The sequence below is a fragment of the Salmo salar genome, chromosome ssa04 (genome assembly GCF_905237065.1).
Source record: "Salmo salar chromosome ssa04, Ssal_v3.1, whole genome shotgun sequence".
In the NCBI taxonomy this organism is placed as follows: domain Eukaryota; kingdom Metazoa; phylum Chordata; class Actinopteri; order Salmoniformes; family Salmonidae; genus Salmo; species Salmo salar.
The window spans coordinates 50,066,335-50,088,943 of record NC_059445.1 but is presented as its reverse complement, the minus strand read 5'-3'; the positions used below and the strand labels follow the sequence as shown (position 1 = coordinate 50,088,943).

General features: G+C 45.6%; 2 protein-coding genes across 2 annotated transcripts; one reads left to right on the top strand and one right to left on the bottom strand.

Moving 5' to 3' along the window:
* Positions 1-568: 568 nt before the first annotated feature.
* Positions 569-17,739, top strand: ppm1nb (protein phosphatase, Mg2+/Mn2+ dependent, 1Nb (putative)). Its single transcript, XM_014196899.2, has 6 exons — positions 569-1,397; positions 2,075-2,646; positions 15,399-15,516; positions 16,460-16,574; positions 16,706-16,769; positions 16,885-17,739. Exons 1-6 carry the CDS (start codon positions 1,001-1,003, stop codon positions 16,912-16,914), a joined length of 1,296 nt encoding a protein of 431 aa, XP_014052374.1. The 5' UTR covers positions 569-1,000; the 3' UTR covers positions 16,915-17,739.
* Positions 17,740-19,029: 1,290 nt separating this feature from the next.
* Positions 19,030-20,827, bottom strand: kcnk12l (potassium channel, subfamily K, member 12 like). The gene is made up of 3 exons (XM_014196615.1): positions 20,491-20,827; positions 19,444-20,045; positions 19,030-19,377 (listed from the first exon to the last, which is right to left on the bottom strand). The coding sequence occupies exons 1-3, from the start codon at positions 20,825-20,827 to the stop codon at positions 19,030-19,032; spliced, it is 1,287 nt and encodes a 428-aa protein (XP_014052090.1).
* Positions 20,828-22,609: the final 1,782 nt, after the last annotated feature.

Sequence of the window (22,609 nt, the reverse complement as noted above, 5' to 3'; positions counted from 1 at the left end):
TAAAGACTGGCCATGGCCAGAGCTAAGTGCGTCATGCACAGATTCAGCTCAAGGCAAAGTAAAACACTACAAATGCACCACCTCATGACTCATAGTGGATTTCAATGGGAGCATCAGTGTGCATAATATAGATGAGCCTTCTCTCTCTCTCTCTTTCTTTCTCCCTCCCTCCCTCCCTCCCTCCCTCCCTCCCTCCCTCCCTCCCTCCCTCCCTCCCTCCCTCCCTCCCTCCCTCCCTCCCTCCTTTACTCTATTACTCTATTACTCGCAGCCCCTCCCTCCCTCTCAGTCCCTCCTTCCTTCTCTCCCAGTCTGTTCCTCTCACATGCTGCCTGTGCTGCTGTTATAAAAGACTGATGCTTCTGGCTCCTCTAATCTGCAGGCGTAGACGCCTGATAATCCAGACTCATCAAAGGTCGAGATTAGCAGAGAGCTGGGTGGGGAGGGATGGAAAACAGAGGCACAGATAGGAAGACAGGGAGGGAGGGAGAAGTGACAGCGCATGCATGACAGCGATGAGCTATGCTGCTCAGGGATTGGTCTACATAAATAGCCAACCAATCACAGATGAGGCAAACAACAAGACTAGGGGAGAGCTGGAGAAAGAGGGAAGTGCTATGAAAAAGAGAGGGAGAAGGTGAAATCACAGGACTACAGAGGAGAGGCAAAAATAACAAACACAGAGCAGGGATGAATACAGGAGAGAGTGCAGATCAGTGACATCTCCAGAGAGAACAGAAAGAGAGAAGAGAGGACTGAAAGGAAGGAGATGGGCAGAGAGAGGGGGGTAAACAGCAAGCAGCAGCACAGAGAAAATAAATCAGCCAGACCAATAGCATCAGCCTGGGAAGCCATGCTCTGAAAGGCTTGGAGAAGCGGGGCTACGCAGGCAGCACACGGCACGGCACAGGCCTAGCCAACAGCCCACTGGCCCACAGGCCCACAGTGGGGAGGAGAGGGAAAGAGGACACCCAGAACCACACTGTCAGCTGCTGTAGCCATGAGGACAACACGGAAGGGGAGTGTGGAGATGCCTGCATTTGTCCGGCAGCTGGTGAAGGAGACAGAGAAGAGGGTCAGCTCCTTCTTCAAGGTAGGGGGGCGTGGAGGGGCAGAGCACATGCAGGGGGAGGGGGAGGAGGTGATCCCCAGCCCCTACCTGGACCGTCCAGTCCTGGACAAGCTGACTGAGGAGGGCTGCTCCCGCTGGGGCCTGACCTACGCCCTGGGCAGCATGCAGGGCTGGAGGGCCAACATGGAAGACTACCACAACTGTGTTCCTCAGCTGGGCGCAGGGCTGGCAGACTGGAGCTTCTTTGCTGTGTTTGATGGGCATGCGGGCAACCAAGTGGCACAGTACGCCTCACAACACCTGCTGGATCAGGTCCTAGCTACAGGTGAAACAAACTTAGACAAAATGTTATCATCTGTATTTGACATACCTCTCATGTTACTTAACAGCCTGTTTCATCTCATAGTTTAAATAGATGCTTGATACAAAAGAGATGCATGAACAGATCTTAATATATTGAGTTGATGACTCATTCGAGAGCAGATATTTATATGTAACATTAAGCTCATCGGAGTAAAGCATGTGACTCCTCAGTGATGTATTGAATAGCCTATGTTAGAGAGGTTTATACCTGGTAATAAATATAAATGATCACTACATTTTAGGTTACTGGAGATTAGCAAGATAAAGTAGCAGTGTTGTGCTTGTGTACTGTATGGCCTGTGTGTACTAGCTGTATGGCCTGTGTGTACTAACTGTATGGCCTGTGTGTACTAACTGTACGGCCTGTGTGTACTAACTGTACGGCCTGTGTGTACTAACTGTACGGCCTGTGTGTACTAACTGTACGGCCTGTGTGTACTAACTGTACGGCCTGTGTGTACTAGCTGTACGGCCTGTGTGTACTAGCTGTACGGCCTGTGTGTACTAACTGTACGGCCTGTGTGTACTAACTGTACGGCCTGTGTGTACTAACTGTACGGCCTGTGTGTACTAGCTGTATGGCCTGTGTGTACTAACTGTACGGCCTGTGTGTACTAACTGTACGGGTGTGTCCTGTAGGAGGGATCGGGCCAGAGGACCACCCTGATCGGGTGAGAGGGAGCTTCACAGATGGCTTCCTACACACAGACAAACACCTGCTGACTGCAGCCCGCCGTGAGGGCTGGGAGCGGGGTGGCACCACCGTGACCTCCACTCTCATCTCACCACGATACTTCTACTTTGCCAACTGTGGAGACTCGCGTGCCATGCTGTGCCGGGCAGGCCAAGTGTGCTTCTCCACTGAGGACCACAAGCCCTACAGCCCTCTGGAGAGGGAGCGCATCGAGAGCGCCGGTGGCTCCGTGTCCCTGCAGCGTATTAACGGCTCCCTGGCTGTGTCCCGCGCCCTGGGGGACTTCAGCTACAAGGGGGCAGAGAACCGGCCGCCCACCCAGCAGATGGTGTCTCCGGAGCCAGAGGTGTGTGTGGTGGAGCGGTCGCCCGGGGATGAGTTCCTGGTGCTGGCCTGTGACGGGGTGTGGGACACGGTCTCCAACGAGGAGCTGTGTGCTTTCATCCGCAGCCGTCTGCGCGTCTGCACTGACCTCAGGGACGTCTGTTCCCAGGTCATTGACCTCTGCCTCTATAAGGTCAGTACCCAAGGTCACCTGTAGATCAGTACATGTGGACCACATCAGTGATCTGTTAAAATAGTCCCTTCATGTACATGTTGGTGCATAAGTGTATCAGTTCGCTGTCAACATGTGGATGCACTATCCTCAATGTACACAGGGCAAAATGTTCTGATCTGGTTAAACATGAGCCACACAGACTGAACATTAGTTAATAAAACGATTATTTTTGCAGAGGCTATGGCTTTATTTTCCATTACATAATAATAATCCCATGAAATAAGATTATCGAGGATATACCAGAACTCAAAGAGTACCTTCTGACCTTCGCAAGGCTTAGACAGACCACTGGGACATGAGAATGTATGACGTCACAATACCTTTACAAACACATACCCACTAGCACACACCTACACACCTATTGAACACATACTCTGTGAGCTGAGCTGGGCTGGCTTTGACTGCCATATCCTCATCTTAGTATGGCTTGGCGGTTATATAACAGTGTTCCAGTTTAGAGATTCTGCTCAACGACCTGAAAATGTCACAGTTTCTAATGCTCTCACACACTTCACCATCATAGTCGAAGGGCGAGTCAGTTCAGTTGTGCATGAAGGAGGAAGTAGGCTATTCATGTTCCTGAAGGGAGACAAAGTGCTTTAGCTTTGCTGTGTGGAGGGTCAGTCTTATACAAAGGATAAGGTTGCATACAGCATTTGTACATCAGACTCTGCTTTTATTAGCCCACCCAGGTCACATCAGGATCGGACGTGAGGGGGGGGGTGCGTGGGGATAGTTTAAAATAAAATACTCTTTGAAGAGGTAGGATTTCAAATGTTTTCAGAAGATGAGCAGGGATTCTGCTGTCCTAGCTTCAGGGGGAAGCTGGTTCTGGGCCAAGAGACCACAGGTGGCAGAGCGGAGTACTCGGGTTCAAATCAAATCAAATGTATTTATATAGCCCTTCTTACATCAGCTGATATCTCAAAGTGCTGTACAGAAACCCAGCCTAAAACCCTAAACAGCAAGCAATGCAGGTGTAGAAGCACGGTGGCTAGGAAAAACTCCCTAGAAAGGCCAAAACCTAGGAAGAAACCGAGAGAGGAACAAGGCTATGAGGGGTGGCCAGTCCTCTTCTGGCTGTGCCGGGTGGAGATTATAACAGCACATGGCCAAGATGTTCAAATGTTCATAAATGACCAGCATGGTCAAATAATAATATTCACAGTTGTCGAGGGTGTAACAAGTCAGCACCTCAAGAGTAAATGTCAGTTGGCTTTTCATAGCCGATCATTGAGAGTCTCTACCACTTTAGAGTAGAGAGTCTCTACCGCTCCTGCTGTCTCTAGAGAGTTCAAAACAGCAGGTCTGGGACAGGTAGCACATCCAGTGAACAGGTCAGGGTTCCATAGCCGCAGGCAGAACAGTTGAAACTGGAGCAGCAGCACGGCCAGGTGGACTGGGGACAGCAAGAAGTCATCATGTCAGGTAGTCCTGAGGCATGGTCCTAGGGCTCAGGTCCTCTGAGAGAGAGAGAAAGAGAGAAAGAGAGAATTAGAGAGAGCATACTTAAATTCACACAGGACACCGGATAAGACAGGAGAAATACTCCAGATATAACAGACTGACCCTAGCCCGCCGACACATAAACTACTGCAGCATAAATACTGGAGGCTGAGACAGGAGGGGTCAGGAGACACTGTGGCCCCATCTGACGACACCCCCGGACAGAGCCAAACAGGAAGGACATAACCCCACCCACTTTGCCAAAGCACAGCCCCCACACCACTAGAGGGATATCTTCAATCACCAACTTACCATCCTGAGACAAGGCCGAGTATAGCCCACAAAGATCTCTGCCACGGCACAACCCAAGGGGGGGCGCCAACCCAGACAGGAAGACCACGTCAGTGACTCAACCCACTCAAGTGACGCACCCCTCCTAGGGACGGCATGGAAGAACACCAATAAGCCAGTGACTCAGCCCATGTACTAGGGTTAGAGGCAGAGAATCCCAGTGGAGAGAGGGGAACCGGCAAGGCAGAGACAGCATGGGCGGTTTGTTGCTCCAGAGCCTTTCCATTCACCTTCAAACTCCTGGACCAGACTACACTCAATCATAGGACCCACTGAAGAGATAAGTCTTCAGTAAAGACTTAAAGGTTGAGACCGAGTCTGCATCTCTCACATGGGTAGGCAGACTATTCCATAAAAATGGAGCTCTATAGGAGAAAGCCCTGCCTCCAGCTGTTTGCTTAGAAATTCTAGGGACAATTGGGAGGCCTGCGTCTTGTGACCGTAGCGTACGTGTAGGTATGTACGGCAGGACCAAATCGGAAAGATAGGTAGGAGCAAGCCCATGTAATGCTTTGTAGGTTAGCAGTAAAATCTTGAAATCAGCCCTTGCCTTAACAGGAAGCAAGTGTCGGGAGGCTAACACTGGAGTGATATGATCACATTTTTGGGTTCTAGTCATGATTCTAGCAGCCGTATTTAGCACTAACTGAAGTTTATTTAGTGCTTTATCTGGGTAGCCGGAAAGTAGAGCATTGCAGTAGTCCAACCTAGAAGTAACAAAAGCAAGGATTAACTTTTCTGCATCATTTGTGGACAGAAAGTTTCTGATTTTTGCAATGTTACGTAGATGGAAAAAAGCTGCCCTTGAAACAGTCTTGATATGTTCTTCAAAAGAGAGATCAGGGTCCAGAGTAACGCCGAGGTCCTTCACAGTTTTATTTGAGACGACTGTACAACCATCAAGATTAATTGTCAGATTTAACAGAAGATCTCTTTGTTTCTTGGGATCTAGAACAAGCATCTCTGTTTTGTCCGAGTTTAAAAGTAGAACATTTGCAGCCATCCACTTCCTTATGTCTGAAACACAGGCTTCTAGCGAGGGCAATTTTGGAGCTTCACCATGTTTCATTGAAATGTACAGCTGTGTGTCATCCGCATAGCAGTGAAATTTAACATTATGTTTTTGAATGACATCCCCAAGAGGTAAAATATATAGTGAAAACAATAGTGGTCCTAAAACGGAACCTTGAGGAACACCGAAATTTACAGTTGATTTGTCAGAGGACAAACCATTCACAGAGACAAACTGATATCTTTCTGACAGATAAGATCTAAACCAGGCCAGAACTTGTCCGTGTAGACCAATTTGGGTTTCAAATCTCTCCAAAAGAATGTGGTGATCGATGGTATCAAAAGCAGCATTAAGATCTAGGAGCACGAGGACAGATGCAGAGCCTCAGTCTGACATCATTAAAAGGTCATTTACCACCTTCACAAGTGCAGTCTCAGTGCTATGATGGGGTCTAAAACCAGACTGAAGCGTTTCGTATACATTGTTTGTCTTCAGGAAGGCAGTGAGTTGCTGCGCAACAGCTTTTTCAATTTTTTTTGAGAGGAATGGAAGATTCGATATAGGCCGATAGTTTTTTATATTTTCTGGGTCAAGGTTTGGCTTTTTCGAGAGAGGCTTTATTACTGCCACTTTTAGTGAGTTTGGTACACATCCGGTGGATAGAGAACCGTTTATTATGTTCAACATAGGAGGGCCAAGCACAGAAAGCAGCTCTTTCAGTAGTTTAGTTGGAATAGGGTCCAGTATGCAGCTTGAAGGCTTAGAGGCCATGATTATTTTCATCATTGTGTCAAGAGATTTTGTACTAAAACACTTAAGTGTCTCCCTTGATCCTAGGTCCTGGCAGAGTTGTGCAGACTCAGGACAAGGGAGCTTTGGAGGAATACGCAGATGTAAAGAGGAGTCCGTAATTTGCTTTCTAATGATCATAATCTTTTCCTCAAAGAAGTTCATGAATTTATTACTGCTGAAGTGAAAGCCATCCTCTCTTGGGGAATGCTGCTTTTTAGTTAGCTTTGCAACAGTATCAAAAATAAATTTAGGATTGTTCTTATTTTCCTCAATTAAGTTGGAAAAATAGGATGATCGAGCAGCAGTGAGAGCTCTTCGATACTGCACGGTACTGTCTTTCCAAGCTAATCGGAAGACTTCCAGTTTGGTGTGGCACCATTTCCGTTCCAATTTTCTGGAAGCTTGCTTCAGAGCTTGTGTATTTTCTGTATACCAGGGAGCTAGTTTCTTGAGACAAATGTTTTTAGTTTTTAGGGGTGCAACTGCATCTAGGGTATTGCGCAAAGTTAAATTGAGTTCCTCAGTTAGGTGGTTAACTGATTTTTGTCCTCTGATGTCCTTGGGTAGGCAGAGGGAGTCTGGAAGGGCATCAAGAAATCTTTGGGTTGTCTGAGAATTTATAGCACGACTTTTGATGCTCCTTGGTTGGGGTCTGAGCAGATTATTTGTTGCGATTGCAAACGTAATAAAATGGTGGTCCGATAGTCCAGGATTATGAGGATAAACATTAAGATCCACAACATTTATTCCACGGGACAAAACTAGGTCCAGAGTATGACTGTGGCAGTGAGTAGGTCCAGAGACATGTTGGACAAAACCCACTGAGTCGATGATGGCTCCGAAAGCCTTTTGGAGTGGGTCTGTGGACTTTTCCATGTGAATATTAAAGTCACCAAAAATGTGAATATTATCTGCTGTCACTACAATATCCGATAGGAATTCAGGGAACTCAGTGAGGAACGCTGTATATGGCCCAGGAGGCCTGTAAACAGTAGCTATAAAAAGTGATTGAGTAGGCTGCATAGATTTCATGACTAGAAGCTCAAAAGACAAAAACGTCGTTGTTGTTTTTTTTGTAAATTGAAATTTGCTATCGTCAATGTTAGCAACACCTCCGCCTTTGCGGGATGCACGGGGGATATGGTCACTAGTGTAACCAGGAGGCGAGGCCTCATTTAACACAGTAAATTCATCAGGCTTAAGCCATGTTTCAGTCAGGCCAATCACATCAAGATTATGATCAGTGATTAGTTAATTGACTGTAACTGCCTTTGAAGTGAGGGATCTAACATTAAGTAGCCCTATTTTGAGATGTGAGGTATCACAATCTCTTTCAATAATGGCAGGAATGGAGGAGGTCTTTATTCTAGTGAGATTGCTAAGGCGAACACCTCCATGTTTAGTTTTGCCCAACCTAGGTCGAGGCACAGACACGGTCTCAATGGGGATAGCTGGGTTGGGGTGTAGGGTTTGAGCATAGCCTGAAGGTAGGGAGGGGCAGTTCCTCTTGCTGCTTCATAGGTAAGAACCATGGTCTTGTAGTGGATGCGAGTTTCGACTGGAAGCCAGTGGAGTGTGTGGAGGAGCGGGGTGACATGGGGGAATTTGGGAAGTTTGAACACCAGGTGGGCTGCAGCATTCTGGATAAGTTGCAGGGGTTTGATGGCACAAGCGGGGAACCCAGCCAACAGTGAGTTGCAGTAATACAGACGGAAGAGGACAAGTGCCTGAATTGGGACCTGCTCGGCTTCCTGTGTGAGATAGGGTCGTACTTTACGGATGTTGTAGAGCAGGAACCTGCAAGAGCGAGTCACTGCTTTGATGTTTACAGAAAACGACAGGGTGTTGTCCAGGGTCACGCCAAGGTTCTTTGCACTCTGGGAGGAGGACACTCGAGTTGTCAACCTTGATGAAGAGCAGTGTCATCTTGTCCAGGTTGAGCTTGAGGTGGTGGGCTGACATCCAAGCTGAGGCACACTATATATACAAAATTATGTGGACACCCCTTCAAATTAGTAGATTCCGCTATTTCAGCCACAACCGTTGCTGACAGGTGTATAAAATCGAGCACACAGCCATGCAACCCCCACAGACAAACATTGGCAGTAGAATGGCCTTACCGAAGAGCTCAGTGATTTTCAACGTGGCACCGTCATAGGATTCCACCTTTCCAACAAGTCAGTTTGTCAAATTGCTGCCCGGCTAGAGCTGCCCCGGTCAACTGTAAGTGCTGTTATTGTGAAGTGGAAACGTCTAGTAGCAACAACGGCTCAGCCGCATAGTGGTGGCTCAAAGAATGGGACCGCCAAGTGCTGAAGCGTGTAAAGATCGTCTGTTCTCAGTTGCAACACTCACTACCGAGTTCCAAACTGCCTCTGGAAGCAACGTCAGCACAATAACTGTTCGTCAGGAGCTTCATGAAATATGTTTCCATGGCCAAGCAGCCCCACACAAGACTAAGATCACCATGCGCAATGTCAAGCATCAGCTGGAGTGGTGTAAAGCTCGCTGCCTTTGGACTCTGGAGCAGTGGAAAATCGTTCTCTGGAGTGATTCACCATCTAGCAGTCCGACGGACGAACCTGGGTTTGGCGGATGCCAAGAGAACGCTACCTTCCCTAATGCATAGTGCCAATTGTAAAGTTGGTGTAGGAGGAATAATGGTCTGGGGCTGTTTTTCATGGTTCGGGCTAGGCACCTCAGTTCAAGTGAAGGGAAATCTTAACGCTCCAGCATACAATCACATTCTAGACTATTCTGTTTTTCCAACTTTGTGGCAACAGTTTAAGGAAGGCCCTTTCCTGTTTCAGCATGACAATGCCCCTGTGCACAAAGCGAGGTCCATACAGAAATGGTTTGTCAAGGTCGATGTGGAAGAACTTGACTGGCCTGCAAAGAGCCTTGACCTCAACCCCATTGAACACCTTTAGGATGAATTGGAACGCCAACTGCAAACCAGGCCTAATCGCCCAACATCAGTGCTGACCTCACTAATGCTCTTGTGGCTGAATGGAAGCTGGTCCCCACAGCAATGTTCCAACATCTAGTGGAAAGCCTTACCAGAAGAGTGGAGGCAGCAACTCCATATTAATGCACATGATTTTGGAATGAGATGTTCGACGAGCAGGTGTCCACATACTTTTGGTCATGTAGTGTATCTGCCAGGCACGCAGAGATGCGTGTCGCCACCTGGGTGTCATCCGCATAGCAGTAATAGGAGAGACCATGCGAGGATATGACAGAACCAAGTGACTTGGTGTATAGAGAGAAGAAGAGAGGGCCTAGAACTGAGCCCTGAGGGACACCTGTATTAAATGTATGTGGTGCAGACACTGATCCGCTCCACGTCACCTGGTAGGAGTGGCCTGCCAGGTAGGATGCAATCCAAGAGTGTGCAGAGCCTGAGACACCCAGCCCTGAGAGGGTGGAGAGGAGAATCTGATGGTTCACATTGTTGAAGGCAGTGGATAGATCTAGGAGGATGAGAACATTTATATTTTACATTTTAGTCATTTAGCAGACGCTCTTATCCAGAGCGACTTACAGTAGTGAATACATACATTTCATTTTCAATTCATGCATTTACTGGCCCCCCGTGGCAATCGAACCCACAACCCTGGCGTTGCACACACCATGCTGGCGTTGCAAACACCATGCTCTACCAACTGAGCCACAGGGAACAAAGGCGAGAGTGTCAGCTTTGGCAGTGCGGAGAGCCTACGTGACACAGAGAAGAGCAGTCTCGGTTGAGTGACCCGTCTTGAAGACTGACTGGTTAGGGTCAAGAAGATTGTTCTGAGAGAGATAGAGAGAGAGTTGGTCAGAGACAGCATGCTCAAGGGTTTTGGAAATAAAAGAAAGGTATACCGTTCTGTAATTCTTTGCGTCAGAGGGGTCAAGTGTAGGTTTCTTGAGGGGAACGACTCATAAAGTCAGGGGGGACACAGCCAGTAGTCAGGGATGAGTTTATGAGGAATGGGATGAGAGATGGTCTGGAGAAGGGGATGGACTAAAGAGGGCAGGTTGTCATGCGGCCGGACCACACTAATCGCAGGATTTGATCTGAAGAGAGAGGTAGAAAGAGGTCAAGGTGTAGGGTAGTTCTGTGTGAGTGGGACCAGTGGACTCAAAAGGCTGAGGGAATGAGGAGGAGATGTCGTCAACCTTCTTTTCAAAGTGTTTGACAAAGTAATCCTCAGAGCGGGAGGAGGAGGGGAGGATTAATATTTTACTGCAATGGGCTCAATCAGGGTCACAAAGAGTGTATCTTGGTCGTCTTTAACACATTTACCTTGAAACAGAAGTATACACCTTGCACATCTGATTATTGGCTTTAAAAAAAAGAAAACACCTGTACCGTGTCAAATAGAGTTGAAATGTAATGCATTCCAACATTACACTTATTATACTGTACATCACAGAATATAACACCTGTTTGACATAGAAACACCTGACTTTCTGCAGGTTTTTGAAATAATCATTATTAATGAGGCCAAATAGGGTAGTTTTGGTCATTGACTGCAGGAAAGGGCTACGGAGGGAGGAGAAGCTCAAAAAGTGCCAGAAGCTTGAAATTTACAGTGATGGAAGGTAGGTGAACAGCCTCTGGTAAGATGAGGTCAAGCATATTGCCTGCCTTGTGAGTGGGAGGAGACTGGGAACAGGTGAGGTCAAAAGAGGCAAGGAGGGGAAGAAAGAGTTCAAAACGCTGCCAGAGACAGACCAGGAATTCCACATTGTTGTGCACGCAGGGTTCACTGAATTAGAAGGGTTGCAGCCAAGGGGTGGGGAGCATCTGTAAAGCCTACAGGAGAGGAGCGAACAGGTATAGAAAACACACACATAGTTGGCAAAGCTACAAAAGAGCAAAATGAGATCATCTGAAAATAACAAAATCAAATCGAATTTTATTGGTCACGTGCACGTTTAGCAGGCTGTTATTGAGAGTGTAGCGAAATGCTTGTGTTTCTAGCTCCAACGGTGCAGTAATATCTAAAATTCACAACAATACACACAATACACACAACCTAAAAGTAAAAGAATGGAATTAAGGAATATATAAATATTAGGATGAGCAATGTCAGAGTGGCATAGACTAAATACAGTAGAATAGAATACATTATATACAGTACCAGTCAAAAGTTTGGACACACCTACTCAATCAAGGGTTTTTCTTTATTTTTACTATTTTCTATGTTGTAGAATAATAGTGAAGACAAAAACTATAACATAACAGAAAATATAATTTATATTAGAGATTCTTCAAAGTAGCCACCCTTTGCCTTGATGACAGCTTTGCACACTCTTGGGATTCTCTCAACCAGCTTCACGAGGAATTATTTTCCACCAGTCTTGAAGGAGTCCCCACAAATGCTGAGCACTTGTTGGCTGCTTTTCCTTCACTCTGCGGTCCAACTCATCCCAAACCATCTCAATTGGGTTGAGGTCGGGTGATTGTGGAGGCCAGGTCATCTGATGCAGCACTCCATCACCCTCCTTCCTTGTCAAATAGCCCTTACACAGCCTGGAGGTGTGTTTTGGGTCATTGTCCTGTTGAAAAACAAATGATAGTCCCACTAAGCGCCAACCAGATGGGATGGCGTATTTCTGCAGAATGCTGTGGTGGCCATGCTGGTTAAGTGTGCTTTGAATTCTAAATAAACCACAGACAGTGTCACCAGCAAAGCACCATCACACCACATCCTCTGTGCTACACTCTGCGTCTCACAAAGATGGAACCAAAAATCTCATATTTGGACTCATCAGACCAAAGAACAGATTTCCACCGGTCTAATGTCCATTGCTCATGTTTCTTGGCCCAAGCAAGTTTCTTATTATTATTGGTGTCCTTTAGTGGTGGTTTCTTTGCAGCAATTCGACCTTGAAGGCCTGATTCACGCAGTCTCCACTGAACAGTTGATGTTGTGATGTGTCTGTTACTTGAACTCGAAGCATTTATTTGGGCTGCAATTTCTGAGGCTGGTAACTCTAATGAACTTATTCTCTGCAGCAGAGGTAACTCTGGGTCTTCCTTTCCTGTGGTGGTCCTCATGAGAGCCAGTTTCATCATAGTACTTGGTAGTTTTTGCAACTGCACTTGAAGAAACTTTTAAAGTTCTTGAAATTTTCCAGATTGACTGACCTTCATGTCTTAAAGTAATGACTGACTGTTGTTTCTCTTTGCTTATTTGATCTGTTCTTGCCATAATATGGACTTGGTCTTTTACCAAATAGGGCTATTCTGTCACAATACAACTGATTGGCACAAATGCATTAAGAAGGAAAGAATTTCCACAAATTAACTTTTAACAAGGCACACATGTTAATTGGCTTCTCAAATGATTGCCTCGCCTGGTTTACCAACTACTTCTCAGATAGAGTTCAATGTGTCAAATCAGAGGGCCTGTTGTCCAGGCCTATGGCAGTCTCTTGGGAGTGCCACAGGGTTCAATTCTGAGGTGACTCTTTTCTATGTATATATCAATGATGTCGCTCTTGCTGCTGGTGATTCTCTGATCCACCTCTACGCAGACGACACCATTCTGTATACATCTGGCCCTTCTTTGGACACTGTACTAACAAACCTCCAAACAAGCTTCAACGCCATACAACACTCTTTCCGTGGCCTCCAACTGCTTTTAAGTGCTAGTAAAACTAAGCGCATGCTCTTCAACCGATTGCTGCCCGCACCCGCCCGCCGACTAGCATCACTACTCTGGACGGTTCTGACTTAGAATATGTGGACAACTACAAATACCTAGGTGTCTGGTTAGACTGCAAACTCTCCTTCCAGACTCACATTAAGCATCTCCAATACAAAATTAAATCTAGAATCGGCTTTCTTTATCGCAAGAAAGCCTCCACTCATGCTGCCAAACACCCTCGTAAAACCCTCGTAAAACTGACTATCCTACCGATCCATGACTTCGCCGATGTCATTTATAAACTAGCCTCCAACACTCTACTCAGCAAACTGGATGTAGTTTATCACAGTGCCATCCGTTTTACATTCACATTTACATTTTAGTAATTTAGCAGACGCTCTTATCCAGAGCGACTTACAGTAGTGAATGCATACATTTCATACATTTTTTTTCTTCTCCGTATTGGTCCCCACGTACTGGTCCCCCGTTTTGTCACCAAAGCCCCATATACCACTGCGACCTGTGTCCTCTCATTGGCTGGCCCTCACTACATATTCATTGCCAAACCCACTGGCTCCAGGTCATCTATAACTCTTTTCTAGGTAAAGCCCCGCCTTATCTCAGCTCACTGGTCACCATAGCAACACCCACCCGTAGCACGCACTCCAGCAGGTATATTTCACTGGTCATCCCCAAAACCAACACTTCCTTTGGCCGCCTTTCCTTCCAGTTCTCTGCTGCCAATGACTGGAACGAACTGCAAAAATCACTGAAGCTGGAGTCTAATATCTCCCTCTCTAACTTTAAGCATCAGCTGTCAGAGCAGCTTACCGATCACTGTACCTGTACACAGCCAATCTGTAAATAGCACACCCAACTACCTCATCCCCATATTATTACTTACCCTCTTGCTCTTTTGCACCCCAGAATCTCTACTTGCACATCATCATCTGCACATCTATTACTCCAGTGTTAATGCGAAATTGTCATTATTTCGCCACTATGGCCTATTTATTGCCTTACCACCCTAATGTTACTACATTTGCACACACTGTATATAGATTTTTTCTATTGTGTTATTTACTATACATTTGTTTATCCCATGTGTAACTCTGTGTTGTTTTTGTCGCACTGCTATGTTTTATCTATCCAGGTCGCAGTTGTAAATGACAACTTGTTCTCAACTGGCCTACCTGGTTAAATAAAGGTGAAATAAAAAATAAAAAAATTGAAATGCATTCCAGGTGACTACCTCATGAAGCTGGTTGAGAGAACGCCAAGATTGTGCAAAGCTGTCATTAATTCAAAGGGTGGCTACTCTGAAGAATCTCAAATATAAAATATATTTTGATTTGTTTAACACTTTTTTGGTTACTACATGATTCCATGTGTTATTTCATAGTTTCAATATCTTCACTATTAGTCTACAATGTTGAAAATAGTAAAAATAAAGAAAAACACTTGAATGAGTAGGTGTGTCCAAATGTTTCACTGGTACTGTACAGTAAAGCACAAATATGTAAACATTATTAAAGTGGCCAGTGATTTCAAGTCTATGTATATGTGACAGCAGCCTCTCTATGTTAGTGATGACTATTTAACAGTCTGATGTCCTTGAGATAGAAGCTGTTTTTCAGAAGAGAAGTGGTCATAGTTGGAGGTAAGATACTCAAGTAAGAGAGTGGTGTGGAGCCTTCCTCTCTTTCCTTCCTCAAATAACTCAGCAAAACAACTCTACAGCACCTTCTTTGTTTCAGCGTCGGTCTTAGATTTGCAACGAGACCGCCACTGAGAAAACATGGGAGACTGAAGTACTAGCAATAATTGCCTTGCAGAGGTGAAGAGCACACCTCCATGATACCAATTGCTGATTTCCTATGAGAGGAGAAACCACTCCCCCTCCAATACAGCCACTGATTACGAAGACAACAACAGTCGCAAATTGCCCTGCCCATTAATCCTGGTTGAGGTGTCAACAATCATCTGCAAATTAATAGCAGGCAGCAGTTCATGCACCACGTACGCTACAGGGAAGACAGGCAGTACTCTATCATTTGAGAGTGGGGTAACTTCTAGAACAAAGGGGGCCTAATCTTGTAAGGATCAGACAAACACAGAAGAGAAGTGGTCGTAGTTGGAGGTCAAAGGTCACTACTTAGCGGCTGTTGTAATCCTGCTAGTAGCCTTCTAGTAAGACTTGTTTGGCACTCACCTGATTTGGCACTTGACCAACAACAATATCTACAGCTCAATACATTTTCACCATTAACATAATGGAGGGAAAGATTATCCTATCTCGCACACTGTTCAGAGGACAGCGTACATCACTAAAATGTGCTAACAACAGTCAACCCTCTTTACAAACGTGAGATGTACTTATGTCAGGTCTGTACTGTATCCTACCATGAGGTTATCTCTGTGTACTGTGACTGTACTAACCCTGGTTGGCTTGTTCTCCTCTGCAGGGCAGTCTGGACAACATCAGCATAATCTTGGTCTGCTTCCCTGGCGCCCCCCAGCTCTCAGCAGAGGCACTACACCAGGAGGCAGCGCTTGAAGACCTGCTGGAGTCTAAAGTGGCAGGTGCAGTATTGTGGGGGTCGTTGTGGGGATAATTATATTCACTCACTTCAGTTTATCCAATTTAACCCCAAATCAGTTTACAACAAGATTTACACTACTATAGTTGGGCCAGTCCACAAATTAGGCGCCTTTTGAGTACCTAAAAACACCAACACTCTGTCATAAAGAGCACGTTAAACTTAATAAAAAACATGTTTTCCCATCTCAAGAGGTTAAATAAAAGAAATACTATAGTAAGTGCCTATTAACTGCAAATAAAGTAACAGGGTTGGCGACTTCTTCTTAAATCAGCGTGTACTGTCGTGTACAACAAGGAGGGGCGATTGAATGCAAGCTTCACCCCAAAACAGTTCTGTAAAAAAATGTCTAGCCTGTCTGTTCATAGCTAACAGGGTTGTGGCGTGGTGTGATCGACCCGCTCAGTTTTCCACCATGAAACATCAGAAAATTGCCAAAAAGAGTAGAACCAGCTCACCTGCTTTTACACTGTGATTTGACTATTAGATGTTCAATACTTCTTTTGAAAAATATATTAAAACGAGAGTTCAGTTCAAGTAACAGTGTTGACAAAATGCAACAAAATAACTAGGGCTTTGCAGTGATGGTGAGAACTTGGAGAAATATCGGGGTTAAGGGGGTTATAATAGTCCTATAAGTCACAGAGGATGCTTAAAAGGACATGTAAAAATGCAGAATTTTTGGCACTTTAGCAAGTCTTTATTAATATAAAAAATCAGATTTATTGAATTGTCCATGTGGTCTATATTAAAGGCAACTTCATTTAATATAACAATTTCTACTTCAAATATCAAAGGAATGCAAAAGGCACTCATTTTGTGGAGTGAAGCAGTTCATTGACACAGAGAGGGAAGGTCAAGTACGCTACATGTATCATTTCAATCATTGTTTTTCTTGTAACTACTCCCCTCTTCCCTTTTGATAGAGATTTATGAGGAGCTGAGTTCCCAGGGGGAGGATCCTGACCTGCTGTCTGTCCTCACTGTGCTGGCAAACACTGATGTCCCAGGTTTACCACCTGGAGGTGGTCTGCAGAGCAAGTTAGTGAATCTGAGTGTATTGTGCCAAAAGTTAATTACAGCGCAATAGGTACTAAATAACAAAGTGCAATAAGGATCCTCTGAGTAGAGAGACACTGCTTGTCCTCAAGCCTGTTTCCTGTGTGTTGCAGAAGGAACTGTATCATCTCTGCCTATTACGAAAAGAAAGAGGCACACAATCCTACTACACCTAATGTAAGTGTTTGTATATATATCAAACTATCTCAGTTACTATACCAATACTATGTCATCTCTGAGCGGGTCAGTATTTATGCACAATCACTTAACAGCAGTCCATATCTTTCTCCAGGGGCTTGGTGTTTCTGAGAAGCTCGTCTAGGCTCTGTCGTCTGGGAAACGTCTCAGGAAGACAACCAATGACAAAATAAAAACTGTTTTCATTGTGTGGCAATTCAATCAATCACAAAAGGGAAACTGAGGAAGGAATTTTGTCTCATCCCTCCTGCCAAGCAACATCCTGATGTGACAAGTAAAATGCAATTTGTGAACTATAGATTTTATATTTCTACAATATAGGGAACATTTTATTTTATAGGACCTGACATTTTTAAACTCAGAGATTCTGGCTCAGCAATATGATTCAGTAGTTGACAACCCATCTAACATATATTTATCCCACATGGATATCAATGTCAAATTCTAACTGTTATATTCTTTCAAAATTTAATTCAATGAGGTAAAATTAGCACCAGTGTTCTTTGCACAACTTCTATAGTTATGCATTTCAGGTTGATGTTTAGTGTTGAGTCATCACACCTCTCTCTCTCTGTCCTGTGTTTGGTCTGGTTGGCATGACCTGTACTGTGCTGCCTTACCGACCTTGATGACAGTAGATTTAATAACATGTTACAGTGATATGACCAAGACAAACCCAAGAAAGGTCAGTAGATTGATGAACGTGTTAATGTATTATCATATGGGATTTAAATGAGTATGTACTTTACTTACATACTGTGTAGTGTGTATAGACACTACATGTTAAAAGTCATGACTGTTTTCAGCCTAAATAAAGATGATTTGACTGAATAAGAACTTGCAGAGAATTTACTGGAGAGCACCACAGCATCCACTTACATCTCCATCAAGTGGCTTTCAACTACGTATTTATAATGACAAATATTTTGATAGTTAACGTGGTTAACTAATATGCCAGATCATTAAAGGTTTTACTGTGTTTTAAATTATTACTGGCGGATGGTAAATCACAGACAACGAAGAGACTTAATTTCATTTATGTCCACCAGGAGGGGTTGTCTCTAAATAAAAAAGTGTTCAGCCTTCTTTTTTTTTTTAACTTTCCTGTTTAAAAGTGTGCTATGAAACACCTTTGGTGAGGATAATATGGTACATGGTGTTCATGTTGTAAAGAGATAAGTATGGATGATCAAGGTGATGCTTGAGGGAAATATCTGCATAGGTGTGAGGGGCCCTGATCAGTTAGGTACTGTTAAAATGAACACAGAAAATTGGCAATCCATAAAAATTGGATGAGATAGTAACACTCTCACACCGTTTATTGACATAAATACCTTTCCAAACGCTATATTTGATTAAATGTGCTTTATTTCAATATCCTATTTGTCAGAGTTATCTTGATGATTGCATTGCATTTTAATGTGACCTCCATCTCAGCCATCAGAAGATGAAGAGGTTTTATCTTCCTTTTACAGCTCTCATACTGTGTGTCTGAGGGCTTTCTACCTAATTAACGCAACACAATTGAACTGTGATACATATTCAACAGGTTCTCTAGCAGAGCCCTAGACATTAGGTGACTGAGGATACAAATACAGAATATGGGTAAATTTCTATGTTCACTGATGCCACCCCACGCAAATCCATTGTGTTGTAGAGGAGCTCAGGACACATCTGAAAGGCTCTCATAAATCACTGGGTCTCCTCCAGACCCCCTCCACATCTCCATATTCCACACAAAGCCTGATTGCGTTCAGCATTGAATTCCAGCCAATCACTTGAGCCTCTCAAACCCTCTCCAGACATATGCTGTTGAAATGGAAGGTGTCTGTCCACCGCATCTCCCCACAGAACCAAACGGGATCATTCTGTCTCAATAGGAGATCAGTGATCGTCATGAATGTCTGGCATTCTGAGAAGCTGTCAGACAGAACAGAGGTATGCTGTGGGCTATAATCATGTCTACAACTAGAAATCTAGCTAACCTCAATATGATTTAAATTGAAAACAAATTTGGCAAATATGTATGGCCAGCTGTAGCATCCAACTGTTCTGTTTCACTACTGTTTGATCTACAAACAATGATCATTCTGAGGATGAAACGTTGCTAGTTTTTTTTTAGACATAACAGGAGAAGATCCAGCATCCAGTCTAGCTCCAGTAATATTTCAATAACCCAAACAAAACAGTGCTTTATTTCTGAGTTGGTGTGAATAGGTTTGGTAGGGGTCAGGTGGGACTACCTGTCCACACTGGTCTCCTGCAGGCGATTGTTCATAATGGCGAATGCACCCACACCTCCAGAGAAGCCATTGTGGCGAGGAACGTGGCTCTGCCTGGGGCCCTGCTGGGCCGTCTCACACAGCTGCTTCTGCAGCAGTGCCAAAGACACCTTATTGGACGCTGTGAAGTCATTCACCGAAATCATCTCCCCAGAGAGACGCCGGCCCCCAGCGACCCCGTCCACCCCCGCTCCGGCGTCCGTCTCGCTGTCGCACACTGTCTCCACCGAGGCGTCCGTGTAGCGATGTCGCCCTGTGGGGACTTGGGACGGGGTGGGCTGCACGGCGTTGCGTTTGAAGCGCTGCTGGCGGAGTCGTGCAGGTGGAGGCCTCAAGCCAGAGTGTTTTTTATGGAGGCAGGGGCAGCAGACCCGCCTGCGGAGGCCTCTCTTAGGGCACGAGCAGGGACAGCGTCGGCCTGGACAAGCCAGCCGGGCCAGGATCCAGTTGAGAGTCTGTTTGATGATGATGGAGATGACGTTGAAGAGCGAGTAGATGCAGCACACGCCCATGAGGATGAAGAGGCAGTTGCCCAGGCGATAGGCTTCCTGGGCCTCATAGTGCTCCCTCTGGCTGCTCACCAGGTCCCCGAAGCCGATGGTGCTGAAGGCCACGAAGCAGAAGTACAGGGAGTCCATGTAGCTCCAGTCCTCCATGGAGCAGTACAGAGAGGAGGCGCTGCAGGCGATCAGCACAGACGCCACCCCCAGGATCAGCATCACGTAGTAGACAGAGGGCTTCCAGCCCTCCAGACTGTCCTCCTCACTGCGGGGCTCCTCGGCCCCTGACACAGCCCCCAACCCTGAGCGCCTCATCCTCCGCTCGTGGCACCAACGCATGATGTAGGCCAGCATGGTGATGATCCTCTCCAGGAAGAGGTTGAAGAAGAGGATGGTGGCGGCACAGCCGATGAGGCCGTAGAAGATCAGGAATATCTTACCAGGGATGGTAGCTGGGGTGTTCATACCAAAGCCTGGTGGGAAAGAGTACAAAAGAGAAGGGTCAATGTGAAAATTGTTTGTCAATTAAGTTCCCCTACAGTTGTTCTTAATTAGTACTACATGTCGAGATGACAAAAGACGTGGAGAGGCTATTGATATTATCATTTTGGCTCAGTTTCAGTCATGAGTAGTGATCACAGTGAAAAAAGTCATAGTAAAGCAAATCAACCTCACATGCCAACATTTAATTGAAATTAAACTAATTTGACAATAGTGTCTCGGAGTCTAACCGATGGCACCAACCCTTAGCCTCCTCTCCTCTCTCTTCACCCCATCATCTGCTCAATACATCCTCTACATTATACTGTGTATCTGTTGAGACAGTTGTGTTCGGATGTTTGCATCTACATGACAACAAAGAACTGCATCTAAAATACCCTGACTCTGACCCTCAACGAGAGCAGCTGTCCAACTCACCGATGGTGGACACCACCGTGCCGACAAAGTAGAAGGCTCCAGAGAAGTCCCAGCGGGGCCTAAGAGCATCCACTCTGATCCCGGCCCCGTTGGCCTCTTCATACTGGCGCAGCAGCGCATGCAGGGCTCCCAGGCTCACCCGGTGGCTCAGAGTAAAGTTGGCCAGCTGCTGGTCCCAGAGGAGGCGGGCACGGAGCTCGGAGGGGCGCTCCAGGGCAGAGAACACAGCTGCCCCACACAGCAGATAGAGCAAGATGAGCCCTGCCAGCAGGCAGAAGCGGGCATTGTCCTCATTGAGGGGCAGAGGGCAGCAGCCACCATCCCGTTTACGAGCCATGAGTGCAGCTGGCCCGGCACAGATACACCAACCACCGCACTAACATACACTGCCTGTCTGACCCTGCCTTGTTAACACCACTCAGATCACTCACTACACATACATTACACACACCAAACTACCACACACACACACACACACACACACACTAAACACGCTTAACAAGCCCTAATGTGCTAAAGCAAACTGGGTACCCACACAGAGAACCTACACACACAGCTGGCCCCCAAGGCCAGAGGACGTTGATGGTTGGTCCATCCAGAGCTCTCTCAATGTGGAGTAATGTCCTGAGTGGTCATTCACGTCCCTTATGAGTTCCGAATCTGATGAACAGTTTCACAGATTGTCAGCTGTGTGATGATGTGCCCACTGATAGAAGAGAACTCCTGACTGTTTGGTCACTGTGTATGACTCTGGAATCCTGCACTGGTCTGTGAACAAGATATCGGTACCAGTGGGCAATTCATTTGGTATTGGCATTGTTTTCAGTCAACAAGTACAAATCATTTTTCCATCTTTTCTCAAAATGTGAATATAAATTTACTGACATCTGTCGTGTAAAGTAAAACCATCATGAACCTCTAGAGCTCTTTACTATGCCTGAAAATCAAAAACATCACAAAAGCCTACACTTCTCATAATTTAGATTTTTTTTTGTTACATGAAATGTTCTTAAGGCTCTTTGATAATTAATATCATATATTATCTGAAATATAAAAAGAGACAAACATACCTGATTTTATATATCTTGATTAATCCGATGATTCCACAGTTTATTCAAACAGTTTTTGCCCGTCGTCATGGTGAGACTTGATCTGTGGTTCGAGGTAGCCTACCTGCGCTGGGTACACGTTTCCGAGGATCTGATGATCAGTGACCATGGAGATGGGGGAGATGTGGAGAAGCAATCTGATCCGTAAATGTTGCCATCACAGACTTAAATATATTCGTTGTTTAAGTGTGTGTGAGAGAAAGTGAGAGAGAGAGAGGCAGGAAGAGAGAGAGAGAGAGTGAGAGAGAGACAGGGAGAGAGAGAGAAGCAGAGAGAGAGAGAGAGAGAGAGAGAGAGGCAGAGAGAGAGACACAGGGAGAGAGAGAGAGACACAGGGAGAGAGAGAGAGACACAGGGAGAGAGAGAGAGAGAGAGAGAGAGGGAGAGAGAGAGGCAGAGAGAGAGAGAGAGGCAGGGAGAGAGAGGCAGAGAGAGAGAGGCAGGAAGAGAGAGAGAGAGAGAGACAGGGAGAGAGAGAGAGGCAGAGAGAGAGAGAGACGGAGAGAGAGAGGCAGAGAGAGAGAGATGGAGAGAGAAGCACAGAGAGAGAGACAGGGAGAGAGAGAGGCAGAGAGAGAGAGAGATGGAGAGAGAGAGGCAGAGAGAGAGAGACAGGGAGAGAGAGAGGCAGAGAGAGAGAGAGAAAGACAGGGAGAGAGAGAGAGGCAGAGAGAGAGAGACAGGGAGAGAGAGAGAGGCAGAGAGAGGGAGAGAGAGAGAGATGGAGAGAGAGGCAGAGAGAGAGACAGAGAGAGAGAGAGACGGAGAGAGAGAGAGACGGAGAGAGAGAGAGAAAGACAGGGAGAGACAGGCAGAGAGAGGGAGAGGCAGGGAGAGATCAGAGGGATAAAACCCATATATGCAAGCATACCTTGATTGGTGTAATAATCATTTCTTGATTTTAGAAGCTTTTCTATTCAGGTCCTCCAATCTGTAATCAACGTTCAATCTAGCATTTCCTCCTCACTGGGCAGTGAGACTGGTGGTCTTCAATATATTATTGATATGCA